The sequence below is a fragment of the Macaca thibetana genome, chromosome 1, assembly GCF_024542745.1.
Source record: "Macaca thibetana thibetana isolate TM-01 chromosome 1, ASM2454274v1, whole genome shotgun sequence".
NCBI classification, from domain to species: Eukaryota; Metazoa; Chordata; class Mammalia; order Primates; family Cercopithecidae; genus Macaca; species Macaca thibetana.
In genome coordinates, this window is record NC_065578.1 from 200,104,157 (window position 1) to 200,122,963 (window position 18,807).

Here is an 18,807-nt window from a genome sequence, read left to right on the forward strand (position 1 = left end):
ACTTCTCTCCTGCACGAAGTGGGCACAGTCATGACAGAAAAAAAAAACAGGGTGCTTTCTTTTTGAGGCTGACCTGGTTTTCAAGAAGTAGGAATGAAGGTTAGGGAAAGGGGGTATGGCAAAGAGAGAAAAAAAGAAAAGGAGGGAAAGGAGGAAAGGGTGGGGGAGAGAGAGATTGAGAACACAGACACTCCTTGCTTTCATTCCTGGCTCCCATGGACACAGCCCAGAAGGAGCTCTGTGGGCCCCTCTTGGGACAGGCTAGAAGCTGGCAGGCTTCTTTTACCCACAGAGCTATTTTGAGCTCTGGCCTCTCCAGCAGGGATGAGTGCCATGGCCCAAGGAGCTAGCATTCTTGACCAGGGGAGGTAGGGAGGGATGAAGAGAGCTTTCAAGTGTATTTAACATTCTCCTCACAGCCCTCTCCAACGGATCTCCCTCTGTCCTTTCTCCAAACACCAGACTCCTAAGTTTACTGAAGAAAAATAAGCTCATTAATCCAGACTCAGCCTAACATAGCAAAAGAAACAAGACATAGTCTGATGGTGAAAACCCTGGATTTGGAGGTAAGTTCTACTGGCCCTGTTCTTTAACAAAAGTTTAGTCTATGCTTTAGACACTAAAACAAGTGCCTTAAAATGTATTTCTTTCCCGTGTCCTGACCTTTTCCTCCTTTTTAATGTTAAGCTTTTTTTCTGCATTATAATCACCAAAACTTTTGTTGACAGCAATCTGTTTATATCCTGAGCACATGTTGTGCTCTGAGCTCTGAGAAAAGTGTTAGAGAGACTCAAACGAGAGAAAAATGAGTCCCTACTTAGTGCTATTTAGAGGAGAAAGAAGCAGGTGTGGGCTTAGACATCAGGGTACATGGAGGAAGGAGAGCATCTAAAGTCTGAGAAGATGGGTGAGGACGAGAAGAGGAGCTTTTGCCCAATCTAAGCAGCTTCCCTGGTGTTGCCCAGACTACTCATCATGGATGCTGTTCTACTTTGTAATCAGGATACCCCAATCTTCCACTTTTCGAGAAAGCCCCTTGAGAGTAGGAACTGTGTCTCATTCACCATTACTCTTAGCTTTTAGCATAGCACCTGGCATACAGTAGGATTATAGGCTGAATGAACCTACGCATATGTGAATTAATGAACTGGCAGGGTGCGGGAAGGAATGGCCACGTCCTAAATTCCAAAATCCTCTCCAGATCTCTGAGCAGCCTCTTTGGGAGCCTTTAAGAACAGTAAAAGAGGCTTTTCTTATTGGGTGAATAATGCCTTATATATATAGGCTACCTTTTTTTCCCAAAGAGTAGTTCTTACCCATCTCAATTGATCTTCACACAAATCTGACTGGGAGCTGTGTTGGGGGAGCCTATTGTATTGTATCACTATTTTATTGACAAGGAGGCTGAGGCTCAGAGGAATGACTACCCTCAATCCTTCTGTGTTACTCTGGAAACTCATTTAACAATAGTGTGATTTCATCTGACTAGGCACCTGTGGTTTCAGAAATACACAGGTTCAACCACTGATCTCTGATTAAAAGCTGGGGGTCAGTATCTCAGTCTTCCATTGATCAGGTTAGTTGTGATGCCTTATTGTCTCTAGACCGTAAAGAAGATGGAGAGGCACATGGTCAGGCAACAATTGTATAAGCACTTTGATTTGGAGAGGAAGAATGCCAAGCAGGCTGAAGCCAGACTGGACCAAAGGCTGCAGAAACTGGAGGATATCTGCCTCTACCATGTGAAATTGCTGACCTGGGAGCAGAGGCAGCTCCGAAAAGAACTGCAGAAGTTGCAGCAAGGTAAGACTTTCAGGACTGGGGAGGAAGATGCCCCAGAGGCACAGCAGGGCAGTGGGCCCATCACTCCGCTAAGGCCCTTTCAGAGACCTGAGTGCCAAGACAGCAAGAGCTTCTGATCAGAGCCTGGATTTTAGGCTGCCTAGCCTTCCTTGTCCCTCCCCCGTCAATTACATAGCTCCCCCCAGCAGCCTACCTGTAAGCCTTCTTGAGCTAACATTTCTCAGGCTTCCAGTCACTGCCATCATTCAAGTTAGCTCTTTCTTGCTTAAATCCTTTGTTTTCTTCTTTTAAATTTTATTTTTCATTTTGATTTTCTTTCATTATCTGGGCTGATTTGGTTTCACCCATTTTTTGATATCCGATCTTTCTCTTTTGGATCTAACAACAATTTATTGAGCAGTTACTAATGTGCAAGTCGCTGTCCTAGCCCACTTTATGAAAGTTAAAAAAGAAAGGAAAGAAAAAGTGTCTCTGGAATTAGTACCTCAGCTTCCTCCAATGTCAAATAAAAGTATTTCCTACCTTATGAAGTTATTTGAGGATTCAGTGAGCACTTGGATAAAGTAAGTGCTATATAAGTGCACACTCTTATCCATTAAAAATTGTTACACAATTGAAACCCTTCTACTGTTTTTGTTGAAAATTGTCACAGTTGTACAGTCTGTAGAAACTAGTTCTCCTTTGTTCATCATTAAAATAATTAGCTTTTAATATTACTTAAAAATTCAGCACAGGAAAGAAATATCTTGGCTCTTGAAGACTACATCCTTTCTTACTGAAGGCAAGTGCCAGAACTCAGGAGTCTGAAATGGACAGAGCATGTTCAAGAGGAAGGCCAGGTGCTATAAATGAACATAAAATATTTCAGGTCAACAGAGCTTATACATGACATAAATGCCAAGAGTAATAGCCAAATGTCTAGCCTGGGAATTCTTTCTAACCTCCAGCTTTGGGTTTGAAAGATACTCTGAGCAACTAACCGAACTCCTCTGCTTTCAATTTCCCTGTCTGCAATAAATGCTTAAACCAACCTAGAATGAGAGCTCACATACTGGAAAAGGGTCTTAGAAGGCATTTGGTTGATTCCCACTCTTATTCAAAAAGGACACTGAAGATCAGATGGCTACTCTCAGGAGGGTGTACAAAAGGCCAGGCCCTAGTAAGTGGCTGTCCTTGCTGAGTAGAGAGTTGGATTGGAAACAGTATGAATCAGGAGGTAGAAAACTTTGATTCAGGTGCTTCTGCCTCCATATCCTTTGGGAAGTCATATTCTCTCTAAGCCTCAGACTTCTTGACAGTAAAATCAGGGATACAGGAAGGAAGCAATATGTATTAAGTCTCAATATTTCTTAGGCACTGTGCTAGGCAATAGTTTTCCATGATTCATTTAAATGAAATTGTTATTGAGATTCAATTCTATGCCAGTGAGTAGATTATTTAAGATGCATGTTGCCAGTCCTTTGAGTCAGCAGGTTAGAAATTAGGCTTAAAAATCCACATTTTTAACTGCGATGATACTAAGGCAGATTATTCTGGGACAGGTGTTTTTCAGACCAGACTTTGCAAAACAGCTACTCAGGTAGAGTCTGGAATGCAAATATGAAAAACCGTGGTCTCTGCCCTCAAGGTACTCATATTTACACTGGAGAGTAGTTCCGCTTATAAAAAATGATTATCAAAACTGCTAATTGAGTTCCTCGCAAAGTAGGGCAGGAACATAAAAAGGTTCCTGTGTCTATCAAAGGGCTTTAGCTAAGATTTCCCAAAAGACACAGTATGTGAGCAGAATCTTAGAGGAGGAGGAGAATGGGGAAAGGGTGGGAAGTTTGTCAGGAGGACATATGGAATGGGGCCACTCCCGGCAAAAGGAAGAGTATGTACAAAGGCACATAAGTGAGCACTGCTTGCCTCAAATAACTCAGTACTGCAGGCACGTGACATGGAAGTGGGGAAGAGGAGAACGTGTAGGTGCAGTTTTCAGAGACAACGCAAAATAGCCAATGTCTCCAATCCAATCCAATCATGAATGACTTCACAGGTCTTGCAAAAGAGTTGAGAGTTCACCCTGTAGGGTTTGAGACTGGTGAAAATTACATGCTCAAATGTTAAAAAGATCATTCTGGGTGCAAAGTTTAAGGTAAAACAGACCTCAGGCTATAGTCAGAGTAGACCTGATAGAATTACAAAGTTCAGGCCATGGTTTCAAGGCCTAAACTAGGGCATTGGTCAGGTGAAGCAAATGAGAAGACGAGCATCTCAAGATATTTAGAAAGTAGAATTGTTGGAGCTTTAAGACTAAATATATGTCCAAGGGTAAAGAAAACCAGAATCTAAAGTATATTGCCTGGCACAAAGTAGGTGCTCAAATGAGCTTGTCAAATCTGGTAACTGGGTGGGTAGAAGTACCATACCTTCACAGAGAGAACATTGGAGAAATATCAAGTTTCAAAGAAAAGATATGTTCATTTCTCAACCTATTATCCCCGTAGGTCTAAACTTCAGAAGACAGACCTTGCTGGGAGAAGTAGCTCAAAATCCCTCAGTTTATATGGAATAGGTGAAGTTCTTACATGTCCGAGACCCCCACAAAAGACCCCAAGGAGAAAACAAAGGATGAGAGGCTCACAAAGAACTCTTCCTTGTTCTGATCGCTTCACAAAGAAGCGATCATATGAAAGAGTATTAGGAGTTCAATGTGAATTCTAGGTTCCCTATCTGGTCATATTCCCTCTGCTTGGTGCCTATTAACCGAACTGTAGATTTAAAGAATTCTGTCCCATGAGCAAAACTAGTCCAAGACTTTCAACTCTAAAGGACCAGTTCATGAGATGTCTTAAAAACTAATTGAGTTCTCCATAGCAGCTATGTCTGCAAGATGCTAAAACATCAACTCAACAAGTGAAAAGTCCACTTAGTCATGGCTGGCAGTTGCAAACTCACAGTTGGGTAGGAGGTCACATAATTGCGGTGAAGGAGACAATCCACTCACACCCAGTCATTTTGTTTTTGAAAACATTGTGCTTGCCAAGTAAAATGTTCAAAGGAAACCTCCACGGGCTTAGCCAGTTTAAACCTCTGATCTTAGTGTTTCTAAATCCTCTTTAACATATACTAGGTAAACACTGGAAAACTGCTTTAAATTTTTCCGTTTTCATCTATCACACCAGATGAACCTAATGTGTAATATACACCAAGGTTTATACGCATTGGTTTTCTGAAAGCCCAGTTTACAGAATTCTTTTTCTTCTTCTTATGTTGGTTTTCTAGGGCTGCCATAACAAAGAACTACAAACTGGGTGCCTTAAACAACAAAAATGTATTGCCTTACAATTCTAGAGTCTGGAAATTCAAAATCAATATGTCAGACATGTTGGTTCCTTCTGAAAACTGTGAAGGAAGGCTCTGTTGCAGGCCTCTCTCCTTGGCTTATAGATGGCTGTCTTCTCCCTGTGTCTCTTAGTGCTCTCCCTGTATGTGTCTGTGTGTTCTAAGTTCCTTTCCTTATAAGGACACCAGTAATATAGGATTAGGACCCACCCTAATGACCGCATTTTAATTTTGTTATCTCTGTAAGATCTTATCTCCAAATAAAGTCCCACTCTGAGGTACTGGGGGTTAGGACTTGAAAGTAAAAAATTTAAAGACACAATCCAACTCATAACACTTCTTAATTAACTCAAGCAAAAACCATGAAGAAAAAGTTCTCCTCTTATTTGGGGAATGGAATTCAGAAGAGACCAGAAGATGTTCTCATGTTCTCACCACAGGGAGGGCAGCAGCACAGAGCCCCACAGGCTAAGAAAATGAGGTAAGAACTTGATTACTAAACTCATGGGTATGACATTAAGTCCCTCTTCCCAACTGACCTCTTTAAACTGTTTTCCTGAAGAAATGCTCCGTTCCCCTTCTTAAGTGAGACATTTTCCCTACATCGTTACCATTCAATTTCACCCACCACCCCATTCCCACCTATATTACCTTGGCTGATACTGAAGAGGACCACATTCTAGTAAGTTGAAAGATCTAAAGAAGAGCCTCTTTATTGGTTTTCAGAGATCTTTCTTTTATCTCCTTTCTCAGAGCATTGGCAACCCGTGTGACCCAAGACACATACAAAAGCAAGTCCCAGCTGCCTCCTTCACATGATCCTGGCCTCAAAGACTCCATGAAGAGCAAAGAGCAGCTACTCTCTCAAAATAACAGAACTGCCTGCTTCACGAAAGAGCAACCACAAGCCCAAGAGAAAGATTCTGTGAATCCACCTAAGGATGTAGACTCCAGCAAGGGCATCTCTGTTCTATGCCAAAATCAAGAGGTTTCCACCAACACCATAGAACAAGGTCCTAGTTCCAGCCTAGCTCGTAATAGTGGAACGGCACATGCTGATAAGACCAGATCAAAAGATGTTGCTGTAAAGCCAGATGGGAACACTGGAAAACAAATTCCTCCAAATCACACGGAATGTGCAGGAAGCTTCGAAGGTGAGTTCACGAAGCCAGCCTTCTTAGAGTTGCTTTCAAAGGCCAGAAATGTGCATTATCTCCGGCACAGGGTGCCCCCTGAGTCTGAGAGGTTGCTTAGCATTGGGGAGGTATTTGGGCATGGGGAATCCCTGGAAGGCAGGCGAGGAGTGTGAAAATAGAGCACCTTCTAAGTTTCTTCCTCTCTAACCATTTAACATAGCCTGATAATAACATATTCCATTATTGCTAAGGAAATGTGCTCCTCAAATGGCTATATTAAGCAATACAGAGAAAAACAAATAAACATAATTGAGTTACAATTTTATTTTAAACTTCCTATTATTTTCCGGGAATATAATATTTCTTGAATGAACAATGCTAATATATGAAAAAGGAGGGGAGGAATGAATCTTCTGAAAGTGCTTTTTAAGGGATGTGTTTATGATGTCATCAACAATATGAATATATATTGATGACTGGACTTGGGAAAACAGTAAGAGTCTTGCTTTCAGGGACTTCCGGTTTCTTCTAGGAGATTCTCATGGTGCCACCTGCTGGCAAAACGGCGTAGCTATTCTCTTTTTTTAGTTTGATATACAGTAGTGGTAGGAATAGGAATGCGATTGTAAACATGTACTGTAACATGGTCTGCAAAGAAAACCCGCTCTTTAACCACACCCATGTGCTTTCTTTGGAAGCCGTTTCCTTCTTTCCTTTATTTACAGATAGCTCCATTTTAGTTTTCACCTTCCCACTTTCAACCTGCTCCTATCAAATTTTTTGAATCCTATTGAAAGAATAATGGACAATCTTTTCCGTCTCGTATCTTTGAGAATCAAAGGATTTTAAAAACTTTTAATCATCTCCCAACATGCTGTCAAATGCATAGCAGACTCTATCAAAACGATTTCACTGTAAAATGAGAGGTACTAACATTGTTAACAAGTTATTGTTTCAAGTAGGCCTCTATGACTTGGCCTACATTGTAAAAGAATCGATTAGATTTTGTTTCCCATTCAAGGGATCCAAATATCACACTAAAAATAAGTAGTATCATAAGTCATCAGAAAACAATAGCTTTTTGTTAACACATTTAAACTTATTGTCTACCTAATGAAGTGTAGAATAAAATCATCACCACTTTTTATCTATACTGACTTTATTAGGAAAATCATCTTGCGCCATAGGTCTCAAAGAAATCATGCCTCTATGGTGGATAAATTCAAATCTTCAGCCCAATAACAAATTTTAATTCCAGAAGTATGAACTTGAGGGCCTATTTCATATCTGGCATCCATACTTGATGTAACCCAGCCTGGGATATTTTGATGAAACAAGGTTATTTAGCTCAGAAATGATAAAGGACCCCAACCTACTAATATGACAAAGGGCCTGCAATGAAGATTAATTCATATTTAATTTATAGTTCATTAAATATAAATTTGAAGTATATTTAGTTTGAAAACATTTCATTTAATTCAGATTTAGAATTCCTGTGTTTAAAAATAGCAATTCCTAATAGCTCCTATTTTTCAGTACCTCCCCCCATCCTGGCACATTCCACACAGCATGCCAACTGATCCTCAAAACAATGCTGCAAAATAGTTTTCTTTATCCCCATTTCACAGATAAGGAAATTGAGGGAAGAGTGGTGGCAACTTGCTAGTAGATGGCAGTCTAGCATTTGATCTCTCCTCTACTCAATTTCCTTGCTCACGCTCTTTCATTACACCACACTACCACCTATCTGAAGACAAAAGCTTAGATCAAACATGTGAGAGTCAGTTTCATTAGCCCAGCCTCTGACCTTCAATGGGGAGACAATACTTTATAGTGAAAAGAACACAAGAAATCTGCTACTGCCAAGATTTTCTTCCATGAAGCAAAGCAGCAGAGGAAGATAGGCCACAGGTGACAGAACTGATTCACGAAAACTTAACTTATTTGCACCAGCCATGCTTGGGCCAACAGGAATAGGCATACAACAATTAGAGAACCCCTTTGTAAACTGCACAAGCTCTTTCCTAAAATGTCTTTCTTCTTGCCTTCTACGCAAGCCTTGCCTATCATCATCACAATTCTCCCTCAAGGCTGAGTCCTGAGTGAATGGTTTGTCACTCCTAAGTGGGTCTTTTCACTGTACTAGCTATCACAGTTAGAAGGGGCCATCACAAGGCAGAGGGAGCCAGCCTCAGCCCACACCTTTCTTCTACTTGGTTCCACGCCCTCTGCTCCAAGTCCACCTCACTCCTGCCATCTACAGAAGGGAACATTCTGCATGTTCCTCCTTGCTGTCTTGCTTGTGTCTTCATATACATCTGACAGACCCAGATCTGTCTGCACTTTTAGTATATCCTGTTTTAAATATTCCCTGCATTGCCACAAATTATACATTTAAAAATCTTCTAACCACCTCGATTTTATCTTCTTATCATTTAGTCTAATACATTTTCCTTCTTCAATACAATGGATGTAATACTCTGATTAGTACAACTTAACACAATCAAAGAGAACGCTGCTGCATGGAGCCTTTCTTGCGTAACTCATTAAATTCTAAAGAACAGTTTAAAACCTTAATCCTCGCACGGCACATGGTGTTCTAGGATGGCTTGCTCTCGACTAGGCACAGTTACTGTGCTTATACCAGTGGTTCTCAGCTAGGAGCAAATGTGCCCCCCCGCCCCCAAAAAACATCTAGCACTGTCCAGAGGTATTTCTGGTTGTCACAACTGAGGTGAGGGGGCTGCTACTGGAGTCTAGTAGGTAGGGACCATAAATTCTATAATACATGGAGCAGCCCTCTAAAACAAAGAATTAACAAGCACAAAACATCAATAGTGCCAAGATTGGAAACTCCACCCTGTACCATTACATTAAATATTCACAAAACCTTCTGAGATAGAAAATCAGGGAGATACTTGCTGCCATTTTACAGATAAAGAAACTGAGGCTCATGGTAAGTAAAATAGCTTTCTCCATACCAGAATGTGGATGAGGAACGAAGACGAGGATACTCTTTTCCCATACTCTCCTCTCAAAGAAGATGGGGAATGACACGTGTCCGATGGCTCCTGCCCTCGTTTTCAGTTAAGAAATGCTTTCAACCCTACAAATACAAATCTTTAACATTCAAATTAGTAACAAATGGTTAAAACGGATAATTTATACTTCAATTTTGAGGAAACATTTTTATTGCATTCATCCATTCATTCATTCAGAGATGTACTGGGGACAGATAATCCCTTCCCCGTTTCCTCCCCCATGAGGAAGAAGGAGCTTTTGACTTGTTGCCTTAACTCATTCAATGCGAAGAGATTCCATTTCTCACCTAGAGACAGAGGCAGCTGGAAACTCCCAGAGGTAGAGACTCAGCCTCTCACCCAGGGTCCCCAGGTCCTGGAGGCTACTAAAGAGCACCCTGAAGGATCTCACAATCCTCAGTGTGGGAGGAAGGTTGGGTAAGTTGTTACCAGGAACACTGGAGGGACCAGCTCCTCTCAAGGTGAAATGAGCCTTGAAGGAAGGGCAGAGGAAATCACTCTTGGGCAAGTGTTTTGCCCTCACATCAAGAGTACCAGGGAAGCAGAGAGCACCAGTCCAAACAGACGTCAGCAGCCCAACCTCACCATTGACAACCAGAATAGCAAGCAACCGTTGCAAAAAAAAAGGCGGGGGGAGGAGCCAGAGGTGTGTGAACAATTGCATGAACCAACTCATTCCCTCACCTCCACCCACACCTACTGGATCAGGCATTCAGGCACTGAAGACAGAAGAAGGGAGAGCAGGCAACCAGGTCCTCCTCTTCTGCCTGAGGCCACTGCAGTAGAACAGAAGTTCTACCAGGTGGGGAAGGAAGACTGTAAACTGGACAAGAACCATAAGTAATAATAACCTAAATGCAGTTAAATGAATATCTACTGGCAGTAAAACTTTTAGAACAGAAGTGCATGGAAGTTATCAGATCAGACTGAAGTAATATTAAGCAAAGTTGGTCACAGTTATTGGGGGTAAGAAAAGATAACCATTCCATATTTATACCTCACCAAACTGAGATTTTTCAACTTAACCTATATAAAGATGCATTGCACTGAATTACACTGACTATAAGAAACACAGGTCTTTATTATATGGTCCTCATCTCAATGTGGCTTGGGGCATGTGTGGCCCCCTTAAGATTTATAGGAAAAAAATGTTTTACATGATTAGGCATAATGCAAACTATCCCCTAACTTTTCCACCTTCCCACCACTATTGTGAATATGTTGCTGCTCTGTGTCCTAATAGTAGGCATCATTAAAAAATTGTAAACAAAATTTAATGTAATTAGTTAAATTATTTTTGAACTACTCAAGTTTAATCCCATTGAACTGGTTGCATGAAACTGGGCAACGAGGAAACTTTCCTGGTAAAAGGAAAACACATACAAATACACATAAAAAGACTCCAAATGCATGTAGCACATTTTGGTCAGAATCAAACTGAATACTTGCATGGACCCTTTCAACTCAAAATTATTAATAAAACTAAATCTTACTTTAAAAATGTGTGATAAACAAAATGTATGCATGCTATATACAAAGATGTCAATGCAATTCACAACTGGAAAATTTTTGAATATTCTGAGGACTATTTGTTCATAGTGAGGTGGAAGAAATGAGGCAAACAGCATAGACCAAGGGTTCAAAACTAAAGGACAAGAGCTAGGATTGCCAAACCAAGTGACTGATTCAGCTGTGGAGAGAGCAACAGAAAGTGAGCAAGCATCTGCCTGCATCACTGAGACCTCAGCCTACTTTCCTCCTGGCTTCCCCTGGAGCTCCAGCAAGTAGGATAGTATGAGCAGAATAATAGTGATGCTAGTAATTATTTTGATACTATTAAATGAAAGAGCAGATACATTTTACATAAGAGGTATAAGAATTCATATTTGAATGATATTTTTTCTTAGAGGATTTTCCTCTCATTTTCCTTGGGGAGTACACACTCATTCAGACACTGAGACCCACAACAATCTTTTTAAAAATGGCCATAAAAAGAAGGTGCCCCCAAGGACTCAGATGGTAGTTCACTACAAGCACTCATACCCGCAGTATGCTAGCTATCAGTATGCTGGAGGGAGGTGATCATGTTTCAGGGAACTAAGGGTGAATGGCAGCCCTAATACACTTTTTTAAGTCCCAGCAAATTTTGGTAAAAACATTTGGCAGTGTCTTTATCCAGGTCTGTCTGAAAAATACAAGCAAAATGAAGTATAAGTTGGTGTGATGGTTAATACTAGGTGTCAACTTGACTGAGTCAACGTATTGATCCTGGGTGTGTCTGTGAGGGTGTTGCCAAAGGAGATTAACATTTGAGTCAATGGACTGGGAAGGCAGACCCACCCTCCATCTGGGTGGGCACCATCTAATCAGCTGCCAGCACAGCTAGAATATAAAGCAAGCAGAAAATGTGAAAAGACTAGACTGGCCCAGCCTCCCAGTCTACATCTTTCTCCCGTGCTGGAGGCTTCCTGTCCTCAAACATCGGACTCCAAGTTGTTCAGGTTTGGGATTCAGACTGGCTCTCCTTGCTCCTCAGCCTGCGGACAACCTATTATAGGATCTCGTGATTGTGTAAGTTAATACTTAATAAACTCCCCTATATATATCTGTTATGGGGATATATACATATATACATATATATGTCTATCCTATTAGTTCTGTCCCTCTAGATAACCCCAACTAATACAGTTGGGTCCCAACATAAAGAAAACTAAAATTAATTGAGTTTGGACTAAAAATGACATTTGGCATAGTCTATAGGAAGAGAATTAAAAATCTGGACAGAAAGAGATCAGCAAGATAAGGCAATTCTAGGAATCACAGGGAACTTAAGAACATGTTATCTTGTGGTTCTAACTCCATCCCTTACTAAACCAAGTGAGACTTCTCTTAAACACAAAAGCTGGCAGATCTGAGTTTTACTGCCCCCAAATATCTTTGTTTCTGTAGCAGAAGTACTAACAACTGGTGTCATGACCAAACAGAAAAAAAAAAAAAAAAAGTCCCTAATACAGGTTTTAATACAAAGCCTTGACAGGGACCTCAATTCTAAAATCAAGACTTTTCCTTAATTATCCAAGCAGCAGTAAGATAAGAGGCTTTTTCTTATAACAACTGATTCCCAAGGGTCATTCTTTCATTATAGAAAGCCTATACCGACTTTCCTTTTGCCTCATAGCTAACTCTCCAGGGATGGAAAATAATTCACACTCAGGAGAATGTACTTTGGCTCAGGGTAATCTGCAACTTACCCATACTTTGCCATTTAATCCTAAATATCACTAAAAAAATTAACAAAACTATATTAGTAACAGAAATAACTATCTTATTTATACTAGTCGTTTTGGGGTTTTTCCATAGGATATTGGAATTGGTAGAATTTTGGGGGTTAACCAGCTTAACCCCAGTTCAAAGGTATGAAGTTACTTCTCAAAACACACCAAAATGAACACTTTCCCACCAAAGAACGTTAGTTTAGAATTGAAAGTTTGTTCACCCTGTGTAAACCAATGCTGCCCTCTAGTGGTGAAGGTGGCAAGTTCAAGCAAGTCACCTTGAGGGCCAGGAAATTTACCTAATTTTTTAGAAAACAGTACTAGTAGTGTCAGTTATTTTTAGAATTCCATTGATTTGTGGATTTTAAAGAGCTTCAGAGTTATTTGGAAGAAATACAATTACAGCTTTAGTCAAAATGCATGGATTTTAATGCACATGAATCAGATTTTATTTCTGTGCCTGCCTTTGGAGTACAAACCTTGGGATGCCTCTGAATTACAAACTCCTGCCTTTTAGTGTGGCCCAATTTGAAGAGGAACTGTTTGAGCTGGAAAGTGAACTGTATTACCCAAAAGACATGGCAGCCCTGGAATTGGCAAGATGTATCTGTGACTCCTAGGAAATTACTGAAATTTTTGGTTCTTTGACCAAATGTTATCTAAGCCAATTAGTTTTCAGGAATCTAGTAGGATCCAAGGTAAGCATCAGGCAGTGCTCAATGGCTCACACCTGTAATCTCAGCACTTGGGGAGGCTGAAGTGGGTGGATCACCTGAGGTCAGGAGTTCGAGACCAGCCTGGGCAACACAGTAATTAGGCTAATACAATTTCCCAAAGAGTATTGCAAAAGATCTTGCTAGGTGCTGTCAGAAAAAAAGGACTCTGGGTTAAAATAAATTTGGAGAAACCTAGGTTAAACAATGAAAACAAATTTCTCTATGAGACTTCTCTAAACCTTTGATATGCTAATGTCACTGTGAATGTCAAGGGGGAAATCACACCACACTGAATTCCACCAAATAATATGACCGTGAAAACTTTGTCCAAAGATCATCTCCAGGGACTATTACAATCCACAAGGCATACGTCAGAAACAGTTTCCTGGAATAAAAAATAGATTAAGACAGGCTTTTTAAGATTAAGACAGGTCTGCCGGGCGCGGTGGCTCACGCCTGTAATCCCAGCACTTTGGGAGGCCAAGGCCGGCGGATCACAAGGTCAGGAGATCCAGACCACGGTGAAACCCCGTCTCTACTAAAAGTACAAAAAATTAGCCGGGCGCGTTGGTGGGCGCCTGTAGTCCCAGCTACTCGGGAGGCTGAGGCAAGAGAATGGCGTGAACCCGGGAGTCGGAGCTTGCAGTGAGCCGAGATCGCGCCACTGCACTCCAGGCTGGGCGACAGAGCGAGACTCCCTCTCAAAAAAAAAAAAAAAAGAAAAAAAAAGAAAGAAAGAAAGTTAAGACAGGTCAAATAGTCAGCAAAGACCTCATAAATTCCAGATGGCAAGAGCAGGAATGACATTTTCCTTAGAAGATATTTTCCTCCATTTTTCTTACAGGTATTCCCACATACACATGGCATACACCTGTTCACAAGTGCACACATACACACACAAAAGGTTGCCACACCCACACTCAAAAATATTGTTAGAATTAAATAGAAATGTTAAGAAGCTGGGCCGGGCACGGTGACTCACGCCTATAATGCCAGCACTTTGGGAGGCTGAGGAAGGCGGATCACGAGGTCTGGAGATCGAGACCATCCTGGGTAACACAGTGAAACCCCGTCTCTACTGAAAATACAAAAAATTAGCTGGGCGTGGTGTCGGGCGCCTGTAATCCCAGCTGCTCGGGAGGCTGAGGCAGGAGAATGGCGTGAACCCGGGAGGTGGAGCTTGCAGTGAGCCAAGATCAGGCCACTGCACTCCAGCCTGGGCGACAAAGCGAAACTCCGTCTCAAAAAAAAAAAAAAAAAAAAAAAGAAGCTGGAAAAATATCTTTGGCTGTTTTGGCTGGTTCATATGTGTTACATGTGTTCTCAGGGGTAGTCTTTGCTTCATTTTACAGATGAGAAATCTGAAGCTTAGAGATTTTGAACTTCAGAAGTCCAGCAAGATCCTAAACAGGCAGCAAGTGCTGAGCTGGGGACCAAGCCTACTTCTATCTAGCTCTAAGGACCCTGTTCTCCCCACTACATGATACCATCTAGCTTACGTCCATCCAAAAGTTCAACAACGGCAACAAAAGTGCCCGCTGATGCAGGCACTGTGCTTGGGGCTAAGGGTGAACACAGATCCCACGCAGTGATCTTGTTTGCCTTCTAATCAACAGGCCCCAAAGCAAATTAAACAAAAAAATGGTGTTACAGTCACAGCTGCTACCTATTTCCTCGCATCTACCGCAAATGATAAACATCAGTCATGGTCATTCTTTCCTTCTTGCCAGAGGCCTGTTTGGGAAAGAGTATGTGACTCAATCCTTGTCAGTTAGACATGAAGGGAAGTCTCCTGAAGACTTCTGGGAAAGATATTCCCATTCCTAAGAAATAGACACAGAGAAAACAGTTGTTTCCATCCTTTAGACACTGTCCTATCTGGATGTGACTTCCTAGATGTTGCGTCTGGAAGATCTGCTACAGTCATCCTGCTCCAGGGGGAGGAGGAAGCCCAGGGAGAGAGGAGCAGGAGATAAGCTGCTGAACGGATGTGCTGAAGAGCTGGAGAAGTGGGAGATTCAGATAATGAAAAGCTTGATATTGAGGGGACTACATAACTGACCGTCTAAACGAACACTTCCAAGAGTGAAAAGGGATGCTCCTAATAAATAAACTGAGACCATGTGTGGTGGCTCACGCTTGTAATCCTAGCACTTTGGGAGGCCGAGGCAGGAGGATTGCCTGAGCTCAGGAGTTCAAGACCAGCCTGGGCAACACGGTGAAACCCTGTCTCTACTAAAATACAAAAAATTAGCCGGGCGTGGCTGTGTGCATCTGCAATCTCAGCTACTCAGGAGGCTGAGACAGGAAAATCACTTGAACCCCAGCAGCGGAGGCTGCAGTGAGCGGAGATCGGGCCACTGCACTCCAGCCTGGGTGGCAGAGCAAGACCATCTTCAAAAAAAAAGTAACAATCAAAAAAATAAATAAACTGGGACAAAAGGCATACAATGGAATAACCTACTTACATACCATGCTGATCAGTCTGGACTTTGTCCCGGCCTGGCTACTTCAGAGCTTTTAAAAGGTTAGAGCCACTTCTGGAATTTATATACATCTTTCTGGCTGCTACAGACAAAAGGGCTTCCAGGACAGGCCAAGAATCAGGGCATAAAACTGTAGGTCTGGCTAACATGAGAGAGGTTGAGGGATCCAATGAGGGCAGGGTGTAGATCAAGAGGAGGGGAAGATTAGAAAAGTGGTCAAGAGGAAGAACACGGTGGCTGGCTAGGTCTGAAGAAAGAAGGTAAGGTGGGGTTCAGGTCCCTGGCTTGGGCGTCTTCATGAAAGATGATGCCATTTCCAAGAACTGGGAAAATCCAAGGAGTAATGGCCTTCCCCTCTTGCTGGGGACACCCTGGCAACCAAACTCTGAAGGCTGCGGGACACTAAGCTCACTGGACCTGCTGCATGGACTTGTACATAAGATGCTATCTTGATGTAGAAAGTAACTTGGAGGTTGGGAGACCTGTGTTAGCTCTCTCAATCCTTCTGGCAGAGATTAGCAATGAGAAAAAAATCGAAGAAAGAGAATTAGATAGTGGCTAGGAGTCCGGTAGAAACTGTCAACAAGAGGAGATTGAGGGCAATATATTGCAATGTGTATGAGGCACAGGCCACATCAGGGAGACAAAATCTTGCCTGTGGCAGGAGCTACTTCATGCCTGGATTTTTAGTCACTCCTATGTTGTGACTATAGTCAAGTCATTCTCTTTCTTCCAAGAATCAATCTCTTTCTTTTCTCTCCTTGTTATTTTATCAGTTTTAATACAACTGGGGGAGGTTGAATTTTATTAAGCATTCTGTTACACAATGAAGATAGTATATGCAACATGTTGGTTGCTGGCCAGGGGCTAAAACACACACTGCTGTATTGCTTGAGAATGATTCATTCAACAAATATCTGTATTGAACACCATTCTGTGATTGGTGCTGTTCTTTCATTACAGAAAATAGAAAATAAGGTATGATTGTTGCACTCATGGCCAACTTCTAGGCTGTTTGTTCATGCTTGTGAAGCTAATTTAATAAAGATGTCTGATAGATAGGTATTTGTGAAACACACACACACACACACACACACCACTCTGTCTCCTCCCAACCTCCAAATAAATCACACATCATATTTCTCTACAAGAGCCAAAAGTGCTCTTGGGGATATGAAACTGAAAGAAACCTTGAATGTGATCAAGACAAAAGACAGTTTTTGTAAATTAATAATAAATTTTCTCTTTTCTTATTGTAGAATTTTTTTTTTCTTGCAGAAGACTGGTCTGAATCTAAGAAGACTTTTTCTGTGCTTCATCTTCAGTGCTTTCAAAACAGCATTTCTTATATCAAACTACCATAGCTGGTAATGGTCAAAGTGACAGTGGTCTTTAGGATGAACTAAGAAGTAGAGAATTTCTTAAGGGAAAACTCTTTTTGGTTAATACCATACTCTCCTTTATTTGGCAGTTCATGCAATGCGTATCTCTTGTCTACTTTGTATAAAGGCCCTGTTCCAGGGTTGGAAACACACAAAATCCTCCTCTTGGAGCATCTACTCTGGCAGGAGAGCCAAACAATAAGGAAGTAAAATTCAATTAATTGTTTAATTACAATTATGATGAATGAAAAGCATAGGTGCAAAGAAAACCAAAAACAGAGGCCTGACTTAGTAAGGAGAGACAAGAAAGGCGTCAATGAGGGCCTGTTATTTCAGCTGAGATTTGAGGGGTAAGGAGAAATTAGCAAGTTAAAAGGGAAGGAGGGAGGAGCAGAGAGTTTCCAGAAGGAAGGTGAACCTGAGCAAAGGCCCTTAGGGAGCAGGAGCATGGGTTTGGCAGGGGAAGCAGGGATGGTGGTGGGGTCAGGTCAGGGGGCAGGCGGTGGTTGGGGGCGGAGGCAGTCCTGAGAGAAAAGCCCTGTAGCTGGAGCTTAGGGAGTTAGGAAGAGGAGCAGCATGGCAGGGAATGGGCGGCAAGGATTTGCAGAGAAGGTGGGGTCTCCCTACTAAAAGTCTTCATTTAAACAATGTTAAAATAGCTTATATTGGGATATTGATACAATTGTTCCCAAGGCCTGATAGCACTCTGTTACTTGGTCAGTGGATTGAGAGACTAAGGCTGTTTTTGAAGCAGCCGTAACTAGGAAGGAGGTGGAGATGTCAGCATTTCACACCTACCTAAGCCAAGGGAGGCTCTAGTGCTGTCCACCTAGTACCTTACACTGAACAAACCTTACAAATCCCATGTTCTTCATTTGTGATTTTTTTCAGTGATTTACACTCTCAAAAGTAAGCCATAGGAAGGAAATGGGACAACTGATTAACAGTGTCCTTGCAAATTATTTAAAGGAGACGAATCCCATTGCAATTGTTTCCTTCCTTAAAGCTCTATAATTTTGCACACCCTGTGTCACCAAAACATATGAATCCCTAGTCTCCCAGGACCTTGAAAATGGAATGGTAGCACATGGATCTAAATAGACCCCTCAGCCAAAACTAATTCAACACATTTTATAGACATCATTTGGCATAAAATTATTAGGAGTCCTCTTTTCCAAATGGAATTGGAGAGCAAGTACATCCAAACCCAGGTCTGACTGACAATGAAGGGCTAAGCCTGATGGCTTCTATGGCAGCCCATTTTATTCAAATGACTGAATGGAGCAGCAAACTGCATTTGTAATACAAGCTCACACATTGATGTGTGTATAGAGATACATACTCACAAACAAGTACACTTATACATATGTAAATAGACATAAATATTTAATACCGTATTTCGTCTGATCCAGGATGCCAATTTTACAAGATGCACCCTTATTTTATGTACTAGTAAGAAAGAAAAAGGATGCTGCCAATTAAACTATGGCATGCTCTTGATTGCAAAATGCGTCACAATTTCAAAGAAGTTAAAATATGAAAATGTAAATTTCACAATTAATGAAACAAAGAGTATATATGTGTGTGTATATTGTGTGTGAGACACATACATACACACACTTTTTTAATGCCCTTCACATA

General features: G+C 41.4%; 2 protein-coding genes across 3 annotated transcripts in view; both read left to right on the forward strand.

Moving 5' to 3' along the window:
* The first annotated feature begins 296 nt into the window (after window positions 1-296).
* Window positions 297-17,042, forward strand: CCDC190 (coiled-coil domain containing 190). 2 transcript variants are annotated; one of them, XM_050769337.1, is made up of 5 exons: window positions 300-566; window positions 1,605-1,803; window positions 5,485-5,611; window positions 5,884-6,284; window positions 14,651-17,042. In XM_050769337.1, exons 1-5 carry the CDS (start codon window positions 543-545, stop codon window positions 14,668-14,670), a joined length of 771 nt encoding a protein of 256 aa, XP_050625294.1. In that variant the 5' UTR covers window positions 300-542; the 3' UTR covers window positions 14,671-17,042. The 2 variants fall into 2 exon arrangements, with proteins under 2 accessions (XP_050625288.1, XP_050625294.1); XM_050769331.1 differs by lacking the exon at window positions 14,651-17,042 and having other exon boundaries at window positions 297-566; window positions 5,884-10,274.
* Window positions 10,271-18,807, forward strand: part of RAB4A (RAB4A, member RAS oncogene family) — a 683,172-nt gene continuing 674,635 nt past the window's right edge. Inside the window, exon 1 of the mRNA XM_050769444.1 lies at window positions 10,271-10,274. The gene's annotated coding sequence lies outside the window, so the exon portion shown is untranslated. The remainder of the gene's footprint in view (window positions 10,275-18,807) is intronic.

Coding starts and splice junctions, on each gene's coding strand:
- CCDC190 (XM_050769331.1), top strand. CDS start 543: ATGGTGAAAACCCTGGATTTGGAG. Junction 567..1,604: donor TGAAAACCCTGGATTTGGAG/GTAAGTTCTACT, acceptor TATTGTCTCTAG/ACCGTAAAGAAGATGGAGAG. Junction 1,804..5,484: donor ACTGCAGAAGTTGCAGCAAG/GTAAGACTTTCA, acceptor AATTAACTCAAG/CAAAAACCATGAAGAAAAAG.